The 19,005-nt window shown below is 41.5% G+C and overlaps 1 protein-coding gene across 1 annotated transcript in view; it reads left to right on the top strand.

Moving 5' to 3' along the window:
- Nucleotides 1-375: 375 nt before the first annotated feature.
- The window catches only part of LOC139444174 (nuclear migration protein unc-83-like), a 124,603-nt gene continuing 105,973 nt past the window's right edge, over nucleotides 376-19,005 (top strand). The window contains exons 1-2 of the mRNA XM_071225071.1: nucleotides 376-637; nucleotides 16,704-16,852. Of these exons, the coding sequence (XP_071081172.1) occupies nucleotides 388-637; nucleotides 16,704-16,852 (399 nt within the window). The 5' untranslated portion in view covers nucleotides 376-387. The remainder of the gene's footprint in view (nucleotides 638-16,703; nucleotides 16,853-19,005) is intronic.

Genomic DNA, 19,005 nt, shown 5'->3' with positions numbered 1-19,005 from the left:
CAGGAAAGTATGAACTGATACGTACCGTGGACGTTAAACACTTTGCTGAGATTAATTTAACGGATATGATGCTGAAACACCAAGAATTCTAATCGGGATGTCCCTGGAATTCGAACTGGTGACTATCACATCATGTCGCTAAGTGAATACTGACTGTTGCATAAAGGTACGAGTAATAACAACCATACACGCATGGGGCACTGTGTAGAGGTAAAACACATGTGTATACTTGCCATAGACGTTTCTTACAAATGTACAGAATGCAACAGTGTGTACCATGTAAATGTGCATTCTAACCTTACGATGGTTTGTTTCAGATACATACAAGCACTAAAGATATGTGCTTAAAAACAAGGGACACAAGAAACTGAGCGTAAAAAAACAAGAATGCCAGTTTCGTCTCCAATATTTCGCTTCCCAATGGCAGGATTGAGTACAAGCTTTGACAACGATGCCAGAATGGACACCATCGAGAAGACGTCCACTAGAGAAAAACTGTCACGAACCTGGTCCGAGGGTAAAGTGTTACGTCACACTCACAAGTGGACACTCTCCTACCAAAGTGTTCGACAGCAACAACTGAAGATGAGAAATCCTGAAAGCGTTGAGGCAAAGTTTGAAAGATACAGAGCTTGGTGTAAGTACTGCTTAGATATGAATTGTATGTCCACCTCAGTATCTTCTTGCCACCTTCAATATCCTGGACTTACAGGTGTATACGCTCAATGTATTTCCAAACATATCCTGGGGAAACTCTCGAACCCCCATAATTGAGTTAAATTTCTCTCAAAATGCGAAGTGTATTCTTTAAGGTGGTCATATTTGTTTATTCACATCATCAAACATGAAGTTTCTCACAGCGATATGATTGATTAACAGTTCTTTATTATAACAAATACCCGCAATTTGTCATAAACTCAGGGCAACGTAAAGATAAAAAAATATTATCTATTTAGCTTCTTATCTTCAGTTCCTTACCAACACATTGGGTTATCTGACCACGAAATTGTAAAATGTCTGTCACCAAACGTCTTGACTGAAACATAAGGTTTCATTATGCGCACAAACAAGTATTGCGATGATTCAGTACAATTTCAGTAACCAAAGCCTGCATGCAAGTCTGATGCTTGCCTTCCTAGCTCCTTGCCCTTCGACGAGATCTCACTGATAATTGACTTTTGTTAACACACTAAAACACCGAGTATCAATAATGGCTACATCCTTGACTCCTCTGAAATATATGATGACGTCTTGGTACCGACGGCATATATATGTCGTGAAACGCTTATAGGATCTTACATGCATAGTTTTCCCTTTGTCAAACTTGTATGAACTTCTAGCTCACATCTCATTCTGAGGACTATGTCAGTGTACAGTGATTCTAATTATTCAATCACAATAGATGACCTAAGAAGATAAACGTGAACCACCGTTTCAAGGCTAAGTTTGATTATTCGCATCAAACCTATCGGCTTCAAAAGGGAAATGATTGACAGAAATCAATTAGTTCTGAACCCATTTGGACAAACATCACTTGACCTCTGACTGAACTTCAGGGGACAATTAGGTTAGAAAGTATATCTGGGTTCAAGATCAGTCAAAGCAGCCCGTGTTTCTGTAACGCAGTGTACGGCATAATCCAGGTTATCTGGACTAGACCAGTGTGTCCATCACCTAGAAGTTCATCTAAGTCATCTTAGGCCGCTCATCAACACTGTTATGCCATGTTCCGACTTGTTGCATAAGGGAATCAGTGTTTTCTATCACGGCTGGGGATTATCTTGAGGGCTGTCCGTCAAGCGCTTGGTACGTGTGTGTTATCAGGAAATGTCAACATGGACAGTGATATAACCCTTGTATCTACTGTCCGGAGCAGCACGTCTAGGCGGAGTGGACATCCATTACCAGGATGGACACAAGGACGCTGTTGTTGTAGACTCGTGACGTGGCGGACACTGGTCAATGTCATCAACGTCGTTGTGTCCCAGAACAGGTTGTGTGGAATCAGTGACATTTACAATGAATATACTTCAGGGATATTGATATTAAATGGTACAGGTAACTGTGACACCTGTCAGTGTATGCAAAGGAATCGTGATACATTACTTTTTATGATGAATCGGCTGTGGTGACAGAAATTGACAGACATTTTTTATTAAAATGTTTTCATGCTAAACTGCTTTGGGAACTGCTTACATAGAACAAACGTGGGTGCAGTTTATTAAACCACCACCGCTTGACTCGGTGTCCCCTTACACATGTTCGTCAATTACTGGATTGTCTGGTCCAGACTCGATTATTTACAGACCGCCGTCATTTAGCTCGAATATTGCAGCGTGAAACACCAAACAGACAGATACTCGATCACATGACTGCAATATCAAGGCGGGCGACACCAAGAATTGAGTTCATGTAGCCATGTTGGGAATTGAATCCGGGTCCTCGGCGCGACTTGCCTGGACGAAAGTGCCAATGAGCTAATGTTTTAACACGTGAAAAGCACAATACAAAATATTTTCAAACAATCAGTACAGGGCTTCGTGGTAATGTAGCAACTTGGAAGGATGTCAGATGGACGGGTTGGACGATGAACGAGGTGGTGCCTCTGTAGGAGGTCGCTGGGTTGTAACGCCACGTATATCATATTATCATGCTATATCGGAGTATGTCATCTGTATTTGGCCGGGAACCAGGATCCACGCGGTGCGCCATGCATGGACAGGGCGATCAGTCAATGAACTGGTTGCCAGGCACCCGACCAACACCATTTAATGGCAGTTTGCTTCTCCATCGAGACCTTGATAATTACAGATATGTCAAGCGACGTTTGTATTGGATTGAATACTCATATTCCTTATTTCTCCGTGAGGAATAAGTGATGATGTTTTGTCATTGTGAAAGGGTTACATAAAGGCATGAAGATATTTTCGTAGGCAAACCTTCTAAATTCCCCAAGGACATGCATGTTGTAACCCTGATCAAACAACTTTTGAGAGAGAGTCATATGACGCTCTTTGTAGTAAGAGCATGCTGAATTGTAGTACTTCGAAAGTTAAATGTAAAATACAAACTGCTGGAGCTGATGGAATATTGCTCGACATGAAGGGAAAGTTGACCATTGGAAAGTTGCAGTCCTTCCTCTTGTCAAGTAATGACAGAAATTACTTTTATCGTCACTTCTCTGTCACAAGTAATGACAGATATTACTTTCATCGTCACTTCTCTGTCACAAGTAATGGCAGATATTACTTTCATCGTCACTTCTCTGTCACAAGTTATGACAGAAATTCATTTCATCGTCACTTCTTCATCACTAGTAAAGACAGAAATTACTTTCATCGTCACTTCTCCATCACAAGTAAAGAGAGAAATTACTTTCATCGTCACTTCTTCATCACTAGTAAAGGCAGAAATTACTTTTATCGTCACTTCTACATCACAAGTAAAGATAGAAATTACTTTCATCGTCACTTCTCCATCACAAGTAAAGACAAAAACTACTTTTATCGTCACTTTTTCATAACAAGTAAAGACAGAAAATACTTTCATCGTCACTTTTTCATCACTTGTAATAACAGAAATAACTTTCAAACGTCACTACTCCATTACAATTAATGGCAGAATATACTTTCATCGACACAGCGTATTCATCAGAACCCGTGAAGGAAATTACTTACTTGTCCAACCAAGAAAGTAACAAGACATATACAATGCTGCGCCAGGAGTTATCAGTAACATTGATACCCTAAAGATAGAGCTGAAAAGGTGAGGAAATATTTGCTCAACCCGGTACGATTATGCATGAAGGTAATTAGCCTACTATCCAGAGAGGATCCACGGTTCTTAGCACATCTAGGTGATAAATGAGGCCAGTAATAATTATCAGATTATTGTTCTATGAGGCTTGTTGATTAATATCACGTCCATGGATTATTTATACCATCCCCTGAGATTAGCCCCCCATCCTGGTCGTGATGCGTTGTCATACATGATTTCCATCTCATGGAACATTGAACTCATAAAGTTAATTGCTAACTAACAACTGCTCAAAACAAGGCAATTAATATAATGCTTGAGCACACACATTAAAGGGTGGATTATGCATTACCCATGTAATAATAAGCGCCCAGTAGGCTGTGCTGTACATCTAATTTGATGCAATGGTCCCTGGTGAATGGCCATAAAGTAGACACGCACCCTGCTTTCCAGAAAAGGTGGGAAAATTGGGGTTCCTTTGAGACTAAGTTAGAGAGGTAAGTGCTTTGAGTGTTGACCATCTGTGACTTCGGACTTCGGACTCAAACTTTGTTGTCTGTGGTAGTGTGGCATTGTAGTAGGGTGACATCTAATCACAACGACGTCAGCTCGGCTTCTGACTAAACTACAGGTTCGAACCCGTTGTGATACGATGAAAGTAGTGAAGAACTGTGACGTTTACCTGCTTCAAAGACCGAAATACAGGTTCGAACCCGTCTTGATGGAAGTAGTGTCGAACTGTCATGGTTTACCTGCTTTCTAATCGAAGTTCAGGTTCGAACCCGTCTTGGTGGAAGTAGCGTCGAACTGTGATGGTCTACCTGCTTCTAATCGAGGTTCAGGTTCGAACCCGTCTTGATGGAAGTAGTGTCGAACTGTGATGGTTTACCTGCTTCTAATCGAAGTTCAGGTTCGAACCCATCTTGGTAAAAGAAGTGTCGAACTGTGATGGTTTACCTGCTTCTAATCGAAGTTCAGGTTCGAACCCATCTTGGTGGAAGTAGTGTCGAACTGTGATGGTTTACCTGCTTCTAATCGAGGTTCAGGGTCGAGCCCGTCTTGATGGAAGTAGTGTCGAACTGTCATGGTTTACCTGCTTTCTAATCGAAGTTCAGGTTCGAACCCGTCTTGGTGGAAGTAGCGTCGAACTGTGATGGTCTACCTGCTTCTAATCGAGGTTCAGGTTCGAACCCGTCTTGATGGAAGTAGTGTCGAACTGTGATGGTTTACCTGCTTCTAATCGAGGTTCAGGTTCGAACCCATCTTGATGGAGGTAGTGTCAAACTGTGATGGTTTACCTGCTTCTAATCGAAGTTCAGGTTCGAACCCATCTTGGTGGAAGTAGTGTCGAACTGTGATGGTTTACCTGCTTCTAATCGAGGTTCAAGTTCGAACTCGTCTTGGTTAGTATCGATGGATGCAAATGTTTCACTGCTATATGTACCAGCTATTTACGTAAGTGTATATTCCAATCAAGTAACGTTCTAAGCATGTACATACACATAACATAGTTATTTCCTTTGTAACGTACAAACCTCGTTTCATTACGTTTTTAATCTAAAGTACATTAAAATTCATTCCGATTTTTGTTACAATGAAATACTGATTTCCTAAGGGTATTCCACAAGGGGCATAGTTCAACGAAATCCTTTCTTTATAACGATGTATCATCCCTCAAGCCCTCGTTGCTAACCTCTGAACGCTAACCTGCCCCACCCGTGACACAGGCCACTCATTGTTACATGGAACATATAACACCACCACTGACCCTTGGAGTACACTTCTGGGTTATACCCGGTTCTGCTAGCACTGACAGTTGAATAACCTGCGGCGAAGTGGTCCTATGTAACTATAGCTACAACAAACATTTAATATTTAACAACTCCCCTTTGATGTTCATACGGTCAAATGCTTGATAATATCACCATCCACGTAATGGGTGAACAATTTCTTGCTATAATGGTCGATAGCGTCGGTACATCGTCTTACATGCGTGGTCATTTAGACGTCAGTTTGGCTGTGGTTGTATGGCCCTGACTGGACCCCCGGGCGCGTTATATGGTCAGTTAGGTCAGTATGCCCTTTCTTTTCGACAATGTCATCCCAATGAGTCATGTGTCCCTGCGTGTCTGGGTCAGTCCAAGACATTCTGATAGGGCCAATGTTCCGTATTCTTGCTGTGGATCAACACCACCCAATCCAGCTTGACAGGTGGATATTCGTCTATACTGCGCATGCTGTATCATATAATTTAATATAGACCGAACCCAGTTTGTACAACTATCGTTTTACATACATGTGCATTTCGTGTTTGTATTTACTTGCCCATGCGGAGTAGGCCGTCTTCCCAAATAAGAAAGTAGAATGCAAATGTTGGAAGTAGACAATCGTTAAAATAGAAGCAATATATATATTTCGATAGTTAAAATGTTGATACAATAAAACAAAATAACGATAAGGCATGAAACATAATGAGCAAAATACATTACTGGAAAACCATAAAATGACTACGTTAAGTCATTCTGATTAATAACCGCATGGGGTGTATCGATCATTCTATGCTCACGACCAATCAAAGTGTTTTTAAATATGCATGTACATACAACAGTGGGCACCGTCCAGCTAACTGCAGTATATATTGTATACAGTAAACTACGGTTATAACAAACTCAAAGGGACCACTGATTTTAGTTCGATATAACCGTACTTCGTTATAAGCATATATACAGCAAATGGCCGGGACCGTAATAATGTTCGTTATATCCGTCAGTTCGTTATAAGCGTGTTCGTTATAAACGTAGTTTACTGTATATGTTTTCTGTGCCATTTAACTGTGCCGCTAGGGTTTCCCTGCTACTGACATTGTCCCTTGTCTGTGAGTAACACTCTTCCACAAGGGGCTCTGCTGTGTGATAATGTGTATTGATTTTCATCAAAATTATCCAAATTTCATCAGTGTCTGACAAAGTCCCCAGCCGGTCACCATAGCTTGACATTAGCGCTAGCCATTCCGCACGTGTCAAATACTGCGAATATTTCTCAGTCCAATGTCATTGTCGTCTTGTGGATCCAAACACAATCGTGCATCTTGGAATCTTCACGAGCGTTGTTGACATTGATGCTTGGAGTTTGATGCAGTGATGGCAGTTGTCATGTAAACCAGATTCCACGTGTGGCACCCCTCCAGGTGAGTCGTATCTGGCTACCTTCCTTTATTCTCCGTTAAAGAGGCAGCTCTGTTAGTAAGTGGAAAATAACCCCTCTTATCCCTGACTTGAGTGTGTTATAAAAAATAGAGCAATAATGAGCATGGATCGATTTGTCTGCCAATAACTAAGCCAGTTATTGCCGACTCAGCCAAAGAGAAATGTATCTGTAGTATAGCAGTATTAGTCCTCTGATAGGCGATAACGCCGGCTATACCATAATTGCATCATGTCTCTTAGACACCCAACACCCCATATCAATACCCCTTCTACCGTTAACACTACAGTCTGACCATAATGTAATGGAAGCATATCATATGTCTGTTCTAAAAGGACACGGCCAACAGAATCAAGGTCGTATTCATAGCAACGTGTTCCTGCATTTAGAATAACTCTTCAGAAATGATAGCTCTACGCGCTAAATGCTATGACACCATCAGAAACGGTAACTTAGTCTTCTTTCTGGACCCTTGTAACGTGGTCTGACTCTGCCAAACCTTACTCCGTCTTTTATTGATGACTGGCTGCAAGCTTTACAATGGAGATCGTGTACGGGGGTTTGGTAATCATGTTCCAGGGGTTAGTGACTGCCGGAATTAAATGTCTCTGTCACGTGCTGCTACCTGTAAGATCGATCAGGTAACCAGAGGCCGCGTGCTGTGCGCGTGTCGGCGGATCCTCCCAACGGTGACTAATGCACAAGCTACAATACCTGCAGATGGGGCTGTTGTCGCTGTGATCAACGTGCACGTGGTCTGCGAGATTTTGCATCCATTGTTAACGCTGGTTTGATATTATTTCTGTCGACTATATCACCATATCTGACACAATTAGAACCCCGTGTAATGAATATTTACTTGCGCTATTGTTCAACACAAGCAATCATTTTGCGCCATCGAGGTCATGCGATAAAAACTGGAATGACAACATATTGATTAGACAGTTTCTCAGAGTCAGGAGCAGCGTTAGGTGATTTCTTAATAAGGCACGGCATTGTGTTTCTCTTTTCAGGATAATAACTTATAATTTGACAAGCAGCCATTGGCGTTTTCCTTATATGATTACATTGACAGTGGTCGACTATGCTTGCCGTAAGAGGCGACTAACGGGATCGGGTGGTCAGACTCGCTAACTTGATGCTCGTCATCGTATCCCAATTGTGTGGATCGATGCTCATGATGTCAGTCACTGGATTGTCTGGTTCAGACTCGATTATTTAAAGACCGCCGTCATATAGGTGGACTATTGCTGAGTGCGGCGTTAAACAACAAGCAAAAAACCCAATAAAAACCCATTGACAGTGATCCTTGTGCTGGATTAAGTATGGTCAAGTCCCTTGGATCATGACATGACATGACTACTTTTACCGATATGGTTCTCTTTGCAACAAAGATTAGTGTTGATTATTACATACGTTATGTTGCTTTAAACTTCATGACACAGGTTGTAAGTATGCGCCTCATAATCCTCGCAAACCATCTTGATATAACAGGACATGAATATGCTTGCCCTTTGTCACTTCAAACAGGTGCGTGTCTGACAAACTGGATGTGTCGTCACTGTGACGGTATAATCGCCCCATCATCTACAAACTAATTACACAGCCAGCCACTTGGTGGTCAGAAAGTATGAGGTAATAAATAATCCAATGACCGACATAACCACTATTTGATCATAGAACGACGTTGTCAACGTCTGAACACCTTCTGGCACAAGCGCCACATACTCGTATGTCATACACCATAAGACGGGTAATTATTTAGGCCATGTGATTAAATATCCATGTTTTTTGTTGCATAAAATATACAGAGGAACGATTCCCAATAGACGTGCGGTAATGGTTGAGATGATGTGTGTCGGACTATTTGTTAATGACAAAGGCGTACACCTGAATTGCTTATATCCTTCCTTTGCGGTTAGGGGCAGATTGGTTAATTGCCAAATCTACAAGGTAGACGTGAAAGTGATCGATCTCCTGTAACATTTGTATTGATTTTTCTTTCAGCAGACTGCCTACGAATGTGTAGTCATGTAAACGATACACTATATCCACGTAGAACCCACGCCGCTCCATGGTAACGCTATCTGGACGTGCGTTCTTCACAAGGATAGAATATCCACTCTCGGGCGTATATCTTAATAGGCACAGTGTAAGATGGTTCAACGTATATAGGTCGCGGAAAGGTTCAATATGAAAGAATGTAATCGTTACGCGGCAATTAACACAAGAATATTTGTTTGGGCCAGGGTTACCAGAGAGTTTTAAATAAAATTATTTCCAGGACATTGTTGCCGCCAATGTACAGTGAACCGGATATGACAATCAACTTCGATATATCGACATAAAAATACGCTACTTTATTAATGCGGGCAAGGGACACACATTTGACGCATTGATTTCATTTCCGCATTAATTTTATGATTAACAGCATTAATTAGTTCAGTTATTGCCACGGGCAGTCCTGAACTCGCAGTTGCTAAAGATTGCAGATCACATGCATAGTCCTCTTCATTTCCCCCATGTTGCTACAGACACCATTGATTGTAATTCCTTGACCTGTCACATCACCTGTCCAGCTCGGTGGAGCAGATATCACTGCCATCCATTGTGTTTGGACAGTGAGAAATTGTCGTGGCTTGGCACCGAGTTCACTGTTTGTCGTCTGCTCCGAGTTAAGTGTGGTCTGCTGCCATTAGTTTACGATCAGTAATGAGTCAACAAATCTGTGAAAGGCATCAGATTGAAAGGATCTATACATCCAATTATACGGTATTTAGGAGAAACACAGTTACCATAAACCTTCTTCAAAGACCCTATTCAAGTATTTACCTACTTTCCGCTTTGAGTGCGGATAATCAACTTTAGGAAAGAAGACAATGGAAGTTGGTCTCAATTTCAAGTCAATCTATAATAACAGTGAGAGCGGAGTACAGTGTCTCCTTCGTGTATATTTACAATAACAAGAACCGATATAATGTATATTATCTCCTTAGAAGGGCGCATTGGCCACACAATGTACACGTTAATGACACAATAGAATCAACCGCTTATTATGTACCACGCAGTCTTCAAACATACTACTTTCTCGACTCCTAGTCCTGAGTTATTGGGCCAATGGAATCAGTTATTGACATCAGCTAAACTTGAAAATACTCGAACAAGTTAAGAACAAAATATAATCAACCACTTATTATATACCTGATAGTCTTCAAACATGCTACTTTCTCGACTCCAAGTCCTGAGTTATGGGAGCAATGGCAGCAGTTATTGATGATTAAACTTGAAAATACTCATGTGGGTGAATGAGTATGGTTTTACGCCGCTTTTAGCAATATTCCAGCAAAATCACGGCAAGGGACATCAGAAATGGGCTTCACATTGTACCCATGTGGGGAATTGAACCCGGGTCTTCGGCGTTGCGAGTAGCCACTAGGCTACCCCACCGCCCCTGAAAATACTTGAAACTCGTGAAAATCTGGGGTAGAATAGGTCTTCAGCAACCCATGCTTGCCGTAAAAGGCGACTATGCTTGTCGTAAGAGGCGACTAACGGGATCGGGTGGTCAAGCTCGCTGACATTGATCGACGCATGTCATTGTATCCCAACTGCGTGGATTAATGCTCATGATGTCAATCACTGGATTGTCTGGTCCAGACTCGATTATTTACAGACCGCCGTCATATAGCTGGAATATTGCTGAGTTCGGCGTTAAACAAAAAACAGACAAATTAAACAAATGCAATTACTTAAAGATTGTTAATGATCAATATGCTATCAATCAGTTCCATCTGTGCCTTTAAACGTATACTACTTTCTCGGCTTAGTCCTGACTTACGGGAACAATGGTGCCATTTATTGACCTTATTGACTAAACTTACAAGAAAAATCTCTTAGAAAAGCTAGGTATATATATAGAACTCGATCCTTGATCATCAAAAGACAGCTGACGTGCTTTATTCCATACTCCTCGTCTTTGTGCGTGTCAATGAACAGGACCTGATCGACATACCGCCACAAGTATAGCTGTAACCCAAAATAGCTACGGACAGGAAAATGAAATTATAAGCCGCATTTGAGATAACGTGATGCTGTCGATCGTCAGGTCCGATTGTATAGACTGGACAGCGGTCACTGCCAGATAACTGTTGTGGTTATCGACCGCGTTTGATAAGGACTGATAGAGATCAAAGGTTGTTTCAACGGGCAGGTAAAAATTGGACAGCTTTCTGCACGTTTTGTGTTCTTAAGATGTTGATCATTCATTGCATGTTGTTATTAATCGTTTTGCCGCTGTTATTTGCTTTATTGAACGTTGGGTTACAGGCAACAGTGATAAGCTAAGGTCCCCGATAATAATGCCATCTAAGGGTTGGTTCACACGATTGCGAACAGCTACGAAAATGCAGATTTGTTTTACTTCATCCTGTCCATTAACCACGTGATTGGTTTAGGACATGTATTTTCAGTTTACCTCCCTCCCCCAAAAAGGGGAAAAAATCCTGAACCAATGAACATTTCTTTATGACGTCGGTTTCTACACATTCACTTTAGGACATGTATTTTCAGTTTACCTCCCTCCCCAAAAAAGGGGGAAAAAATCCTGAACCAATGAACATTTCTTTATGAGGTCGGTTTCTGCACATTCACATTTGATTTAGTGAATGCATTTTCAGTTTCACCGACCTCCCCAAATCCCGAAACAACGAACAGTGAAACATTTCCATCTGACTGCGGCTTGAGTGCATGCATTTTTCAGCCGCATATTTCGGAAACCCTTGATACTATGATCATTTTCCAGTCGACAATATGTCAATGAGTATAATCATTTTATGCCCTGATAAAGAAATTAAATCGCAATATAGTTTGTCAGTCCGTAGATCCATCTACCCAGGATGAGTGAGTTGGTATAGCGTTTACGCCACTTATAGCCACATTCCATGATTTGGCTTTACACATTGTCTAACCGGGGCGGTCGGGTAGCCTAGTGGTTAAAGCGTTCGCTTGTCACGCCGAAGACCCGGGTTCGAGTCCCGACATGGGTACAATGTGTGATGCCTATTTCTGGTGTCCCCCGCCGTGATATTGCTGGAATATTGCTAAAAGCGGCGTAAAACCATACTCACTCACTCACTCACTCACTCACTCATTGTCTAACCATGTCGGGGAATGAACGAGCCAACGTTTTGACCACTTGGATACCCTACCGCCCCTCATGTATTCATGGGGCCCGGTTGGCCCAGTCGGCAGAGGCCAAGCAATTCGCTATGCAGAGTCGCGTCCCTTGGGCATGCAAGTAACCTATGATCGTGGGTTCTAATAATTTGCCCTGAAAATGTTCACAGGTTTGACTGCACCATACCGTGCTCGTAGGTTTCATTAACTAAAGTGGTTTTGTGTCTGTTTCTTTGTTGTTTAACGCCGCACTTCGCAAAATTCCAGTAAAATTATATGGCAGCGGCCTGTAAATAATCGAGTTTGGACCAGGCAATCCAGTGATTGCCATCGTAAGTATCGATCCACGCAAATGGGATATGATGACATGCATCAACTGAGCCAGCGAGCTTGATCACCCGATCCCGTTAGTCGCCTCTTACAAGCATAGTCGCCTTTTGCGGCAAGCATGACCTATTCCACCCCGGATCTTCACGGGTCACCAAAGTGGTAAACATCTAAGACCCGAATCACTTTCCTCCCAAGTCGAGCTGACACACCGTGATATAACTGAACTACTTTTGAAATTGGCGTTGAACCAAAGTCACTCATTCGTGCTTTAAGAAGTGACCCGTGTTAATGTACCCTAAATAGAGTCGAAACTGGGTTCAGTCTATTGATAACTACGGGAGCTTTGTTCCGCCTCTACGAAACCCGGTTAGCCGTCATTATGTATAATAATAACTAGGTCAGTCGTCGCTAGGAATAATTATGGGTCATCAAGATTACCAGTATCCTTTGGGTGTATTTAATATTGATTATTGTAAAAGTAATACTGTGTCACTAGGATTGCGTATTGAAAAAAATCATTACACCTCCACTCTTGACAAACATTGCGAGATCAAATATTTGTCAAAGAAATATTCACTTTGCTATTTCTAACATAATGGCAGAGGTAACGTTTCTGACCAGTTATTGATAAAGGATTATTATTGAGGCGTTCATAAATTGGTTCCTGTTAGTTACCGATTTGAAATATGTTATATGACCGGAGTCAACTCAAGGTGAAAGGTACATTTTTTAAGTCACGTCAATGGAGTTGTGGGGAAAACTCTGACACCTTCTTCTTTTCCAAAACTACGTGATTTTGTTCAGGTTATATGTTATTTTGGTAAAATGCTGAACAAACGTTATAAATTGTACACCTTTTGTACACTTATGAACATCCTAGAAGTAGGACTTCTGGTCACAAAACTCTTTCGGGATCAACCTTGACCTTTAATCGCGGCAGGTGCTTCCGGTTGGGGTTGGGTGCAAACCGGTGTCGTCACTGTGCTTTCGTCAGTGATTCGTGTGTGAACTTCGAATCTCGTATCACATATTCACGTTCATTTATTCAATATGATGCCAGCGCACGTTAAAGAAAATGTGTTCTTAGAATATGCACGGTTAGCAAAAAACACCTTTTTAGTATTATATTCATACCTTCTCTTAGCATTACTTTAAATTGATTTAGTTCAAATCTATATAAGGTGTGCGGAATTTACAACTGCTCAAGTAAGAAAACAAGTTTCTCCTTTGTTGTTTGAATAGCTGCTAATTTCAACGCAAGTAGTGTTGTTGGGAAGCCTAGTGGTACGTGTGTTGACTATCAAGTTAATGACTCCCTTTCGAGTCCCTGTCGATTACAACTGGTTACATACACATGGCTCAATCACATATTCCCCAAACCGTTACATCAACGCTCTTTGACGCTGCATTTGTGTTTTCATATTATTGTCATATTCCGAACACGACTTTCAATTCTTCTGATGGTTCATCAGACAGCTTGGCATGAATCAACATCATCATGTTCACTTCTCACGACAGTACATGGCTGTGAACCTGGGTGAACCGTCCTTCAAAGTCCAGATCAAAGGTTAACGTAAGCCCTGCTTCAGGGAGTATCCATGCTATCAAACATCCTGCCCTTCAACCCTGACTATTGTGTCTGCACTAATTATTTCCGAACGTATTCCAAACCGCAGAATGGTATACCCGCCTAATGGGACCTCTTTTATCTTCACATGTACAACGTTATGCTATTTTGGGACAAGTTGATTGCGAAGGCATGTTGAACCATGAGAAGGCATAACGTTAAAACGTCAAAGTTTGTGATGTGTCAGCAGAAGGCTTAATTCGAATGTACAACGTACTATTGGACTTATAGATGGAATTGGAATCGTATATTATTTCATAGTGAGTGAGTGAGTGAGTATGGTTTTACACCGCTTTTAGCAATATTCAAGCAATATCACGACGGGGGACACCAGAAACATTGTACCCATGTCGGGAATCGAACCCGGGTCTTCGGCGTACCGAGCGAACGCTTAAACCACTAGGCTATCTCACCGCCCCCTATTACTTTATAGGGGCTGTGGGGTAGCCTAATGGTTAAAGTGTGTGCTCGCCACGTCGAAGGCCCAGGTTAGATTCCCCACATGTGAAGCCCATTCCCGGTGTCCCCCGCCTTGATGTTGCTCACTCACTCACTTATTACCTCATACCTACAACAGGTAGGAATACATCTATTGCTACAGAATGTTTGCATACAAGTATTACCGACCACGAAAATATGTCCATTTCTTTGATCAACAACTCAGATAAAAAATACTGGATTAGAATCACACTAATTAAATTATGTGTGACCATATTTATTTACTACGTTGGCAACAATGGTAATTTCATTAAGACACGTATAAACCATGAAAATAGTTCATCTGTTGGATTGCTTAACGTTGTCTTTGCACGATTTATCCCCTCTCACAGTTAGCCTTGTATTTGAATATTTTTTTTAATACACTTCGTCAAGTGGTAGAAATTAGACCTATCATCCACTCGACGTCGACAACAATGAAACTGAACAATGATTGTCAATAACTACTTATGACACTAGTTTTAGCACGAACGGCGCGGAAACTCACAGCTCTAAAAGCAAAGTTCCACATGGTTGTCACACCCACTTAACAGCAATCCGTAGAGAATCACGATCTTCCTGGGCGTGAAAATAAGACTGCAGCACTGTATCACATGAATGGAAGTTGATTGTTTCCTCATCCTAATACCGCCTCTGTCCACAACCATTAGTCATACATGAGTAGGCACCCTTCACAGTCTGGTTGTCACGGCACGGCTTGTGCAGCATTGGGTAATAAAGGGGCTAATCTGATCGATATTTACAATAAAGCTGGTCAAGGCCACGGAAACACGCTAGGTATCACAATATTTATATCAGTGAAAATAAATAGATAGATAGACCAGGCACAATATAGTAATAATTAAATAAGTGGAGTAAGATTGAACAGTTTTAATTGGCGAGCGCTTTCAACTCGTACCACGAACGAGTCTCATCAGGCCATAACTGATAACTGATGAGACTCGTACGTATTTACCGAGAAATGTATGGTGTTCGCTTATAAACAGTGTGAATAGTTGTAACACATTCATGAAAACCAACGACTACTCCATAATGACTAACGTCGCTATATAAGTGCAATAATCTGGGACGCGACGTTAAACCCAATTTCACCTCACATCACCAGAATGACTGGATATTTCTCTGGGCACGTGCACAAAGTTGACGCTGACGAATCATTGAAGCAAGACATGCCATTGTAAATGGAATTCAAATATCCTATTGTGGGACTATTTACAGATGACTCAATGAATCAATAAATATACTGAAGCATGTCGTTGGACGCACGAAGCTGGTCGAAGTAATATTGATTGCCTAAATCACTTCGAGTAAACTATGAACACGCTAAACTCCTTGTTTGTCACGCAGTGTTAAAGATTGATTCTGATCCAGGGTATGTTGCTCATTTCCAGTTCCACAAAAGTGCTAAGCTCGTAACTCCCATACTTTAACATAAGCTTACGATCGTCGTAGCGCTAACATCGCATTGTGGAACAGGGTCCATGGACATGTTCCACACAGCGATCTTAGTGCTATGCTGGTCGTAACTCCCATACTTTAACATAAGGCTTACGATCGCCGTAGCGCTAACATCGCATTGTGGAACAGGGTCCATGGACATGTTCCACACAGCGATCTTAGTGCTATGCTGGTCGTAACTCACATACTTTAACATAAACTTACGATCGTCGTAGCGCTAACATCGCATTGTGGAACAGGGTCCATGGGCATGTTCCACACAGCGATCTTAGTGCTATGCTGGTCGTAACTCCCATACTTTAACATAAACCTACGATTGTCGTAGCGCTAACATCGCATTGTGGAACAGGGTCCATGGACATGTTCCACTTGGCGATCTTAGTGCTATGTTGGTCGTAACTCACATACTTAAACATAGGCTTACGACAGTCGTAGCGCTACGATCGCTTTGTGGAACTGCGCTAAGATCCATACGCTGTAACGAGAGCCCAGTGTGAAATTGCGACATTTTCTCTGTCTTTAAGGTAATCCTTACATCTTACATTGAGCTTATTGTTTTCTAACGAATTGAATTAAACTTGCTTTCACTGCCAATATTGCCAGCCCTCATCAGTGTGTTGGTCTCTGATTCCTACTGTCCTCCGTCTGACTTCAGATCTGTCCCGTAGCCCAGAGGAAGAGCTTCGGTACCTCAACACCGCCATCGTCGGCATACGGAGGTGGCTGCGGAAAAAGCAGGACGACCTCAAACGTCTTTACGACGGCCACGAGGACTACGAAATATCAAGACTGGTCAACATACAGGTAAGAGTGCGATGATGGTATTTGAGGTAGAAGCCTAGACGTAGGTTGATGGTAGTGGGGCTTGCTGGGTAGACCTGTAGTTATATGAAGTTTTTTTTCCAATTGCTTGGGGTCAATCTGTTCAAGTACATGCATTTTGCATATGCTACCATACCCCACGCTACACCTGTTTACGCTACAATGTCTACTTCCGGGTTAGAATTTATCCTCAGCAACTGATAATCTGCCACTGATGGTGCTTAGTTTTGACGCTCCAACTGCAAATAATAGGCACAACGTACTTATTCTACAACCCTATAGTGTCAAATGTTGAATATAATCAACTTGAAGTTAGAATGTGACAGAACCCTTGACGTAACAGGTGGAGGTGACATGTGACTTGCTTAATCTGGCGTTCGTTTGTCGGAGACATCTTGACAATAGAGTTATCTCCCCATGATCTTTCACCAACACGCTGGGGTAATTGTTTCGATCTTGTAATGACAGCATTATTCTGTACATGTCGTGATTGATATATTTTATATTTCAATTTAGAAGTTTTCGCTTTTTTAATAACAACATTTATTGTGCACGTGGCACACATTAAGCCAATATTTTGTACGCTTAGTTTTATCCGTATGTACATCTAACCAATAATCCCGCGGACTACTTCGGTGGTAGTTTTATGAGTATAGGGTGATTCATGTTATATATTATGTGCCTATTACTGTATCAAGTTATCGGATAACCCCGTGACCTACGTCTGTGGCGGGTAATAATAGCTCGTGTCATACTCCAGGAGATTATCATTGAGTATCACACGGTGTAGTAGGGAATTATTTGACACTTGCTTCAGATTTATAAATCCATGGACAATGAGATGTAGCCATGCGTGAACATATGTGGCGATGAGAAACGCGATAGACATTCACGTGACACAATACCTATACATGTATACTACACTAACAGCATATGTTTGAACATAAATGTTCTCTTTATGTTATCTGTATATCTTTATGTGAGTATTGAAGAATACACTCACATATGGACCCGTGAAGATCCGGGGTAGAATAGGTCTTAAATATATATATAGGTTTATATAGCAAAACAGACGCTTTCGTTTACATTTCTCCGACGCGAGTAGTTGCTGTTTTGTTATAGCTTAGCTCTCCAGTTTTCAAAAACAACAAATGTGTATACAGTAGTGATTTTGATTACCTACAATACCATACGAAATATATATAATATGAGATTTTTTAGCAAAACCTTGTCATTGCGAAACGTGATATGTACGTTTCATAATCATATACAACTGTATGATAGAACCGCTATTACCCATGAAGATTCGCGTTAGAACTGGTCTTCAGCAACCCATGCTTGTAGTTAGAGGCGACTAACGGGATCGGATCAGACTCACTGACTTAGGTGATGCATATCATCGTATCCCAGTTGAGTTAGATCGATGCTCGTGATGTCAATCACTGGATCGTCTGGTCCAGACTCGATTATTAACAGACCGCCGTCGTGTAGCAACATAAAACATGTGCGGCGTTAATCAACAAACAACTCATTTATATATATAAATGTTACATTGATTGCCTTATTCTCAATATTGGAACTCTTACTTATTTTACGAGTTATGTATCGAGTGTTATGCGGACTTGGTGTCTCAATTTCCGGTCTATTCTTAGATACAGATCCAGTACGAAACTATATCGCACTGCAGGTTTATCGTGCCTGACTGACACGTTGCTTTGTTTCCGTGTTAACTAATCAACACATCTTATTTACTCAGTGCTGCACTGCATAGCTTTCACTTATGCCGGCGTAATCTCCAGCTAGTGTCTTCATTAGGATGTATGTGGCAAGTGTATCGCCTCCACGGTGCTGTGTTACGCGGTGCATTTTCATAATTCGTGGTGCATCTGCAGGCAATACTATGAAATGTAGTTAATGACCAACATGTGCATGTGTATTGTCCGATTATTTGGAAACCATAGCAACCAAAAAGGCAGCCACCTGCACGATGTTTTTCATCTTCCCGAGGCAAGAGAGTTAACTGACTCTAAAAGTCCAGTTTCCACTTTTAAAGTCAGTTAACTCTCTTGCCCCGAGAAGATGGATGTAATTAAGATACCCCGGTTGGAATAGGGCACCTGTTGCTTGTGGTATAA

This window comes from Haliotis cracherodii, unplaced genomic scaffold, assembly GCF_022045235.1.
Source record: "Haliotis cracherodii isolate W230 unplaced genomic scaffold, xgHalCrac1.p SCAF_5, whole genome shotgun sequence".
Taxonomy (NCBI): Eukaryota; Metazoa; Mollusca; class Gastropoda; order Lepetellida; family Haliotidae; genus Haliotis; species Haliotis cracherodii.
The sequence above is the reverse complement of the archived record's forward strand: the minus strand, read 5'-3'. Positions and strand labels throughout refer to the sequence as shown.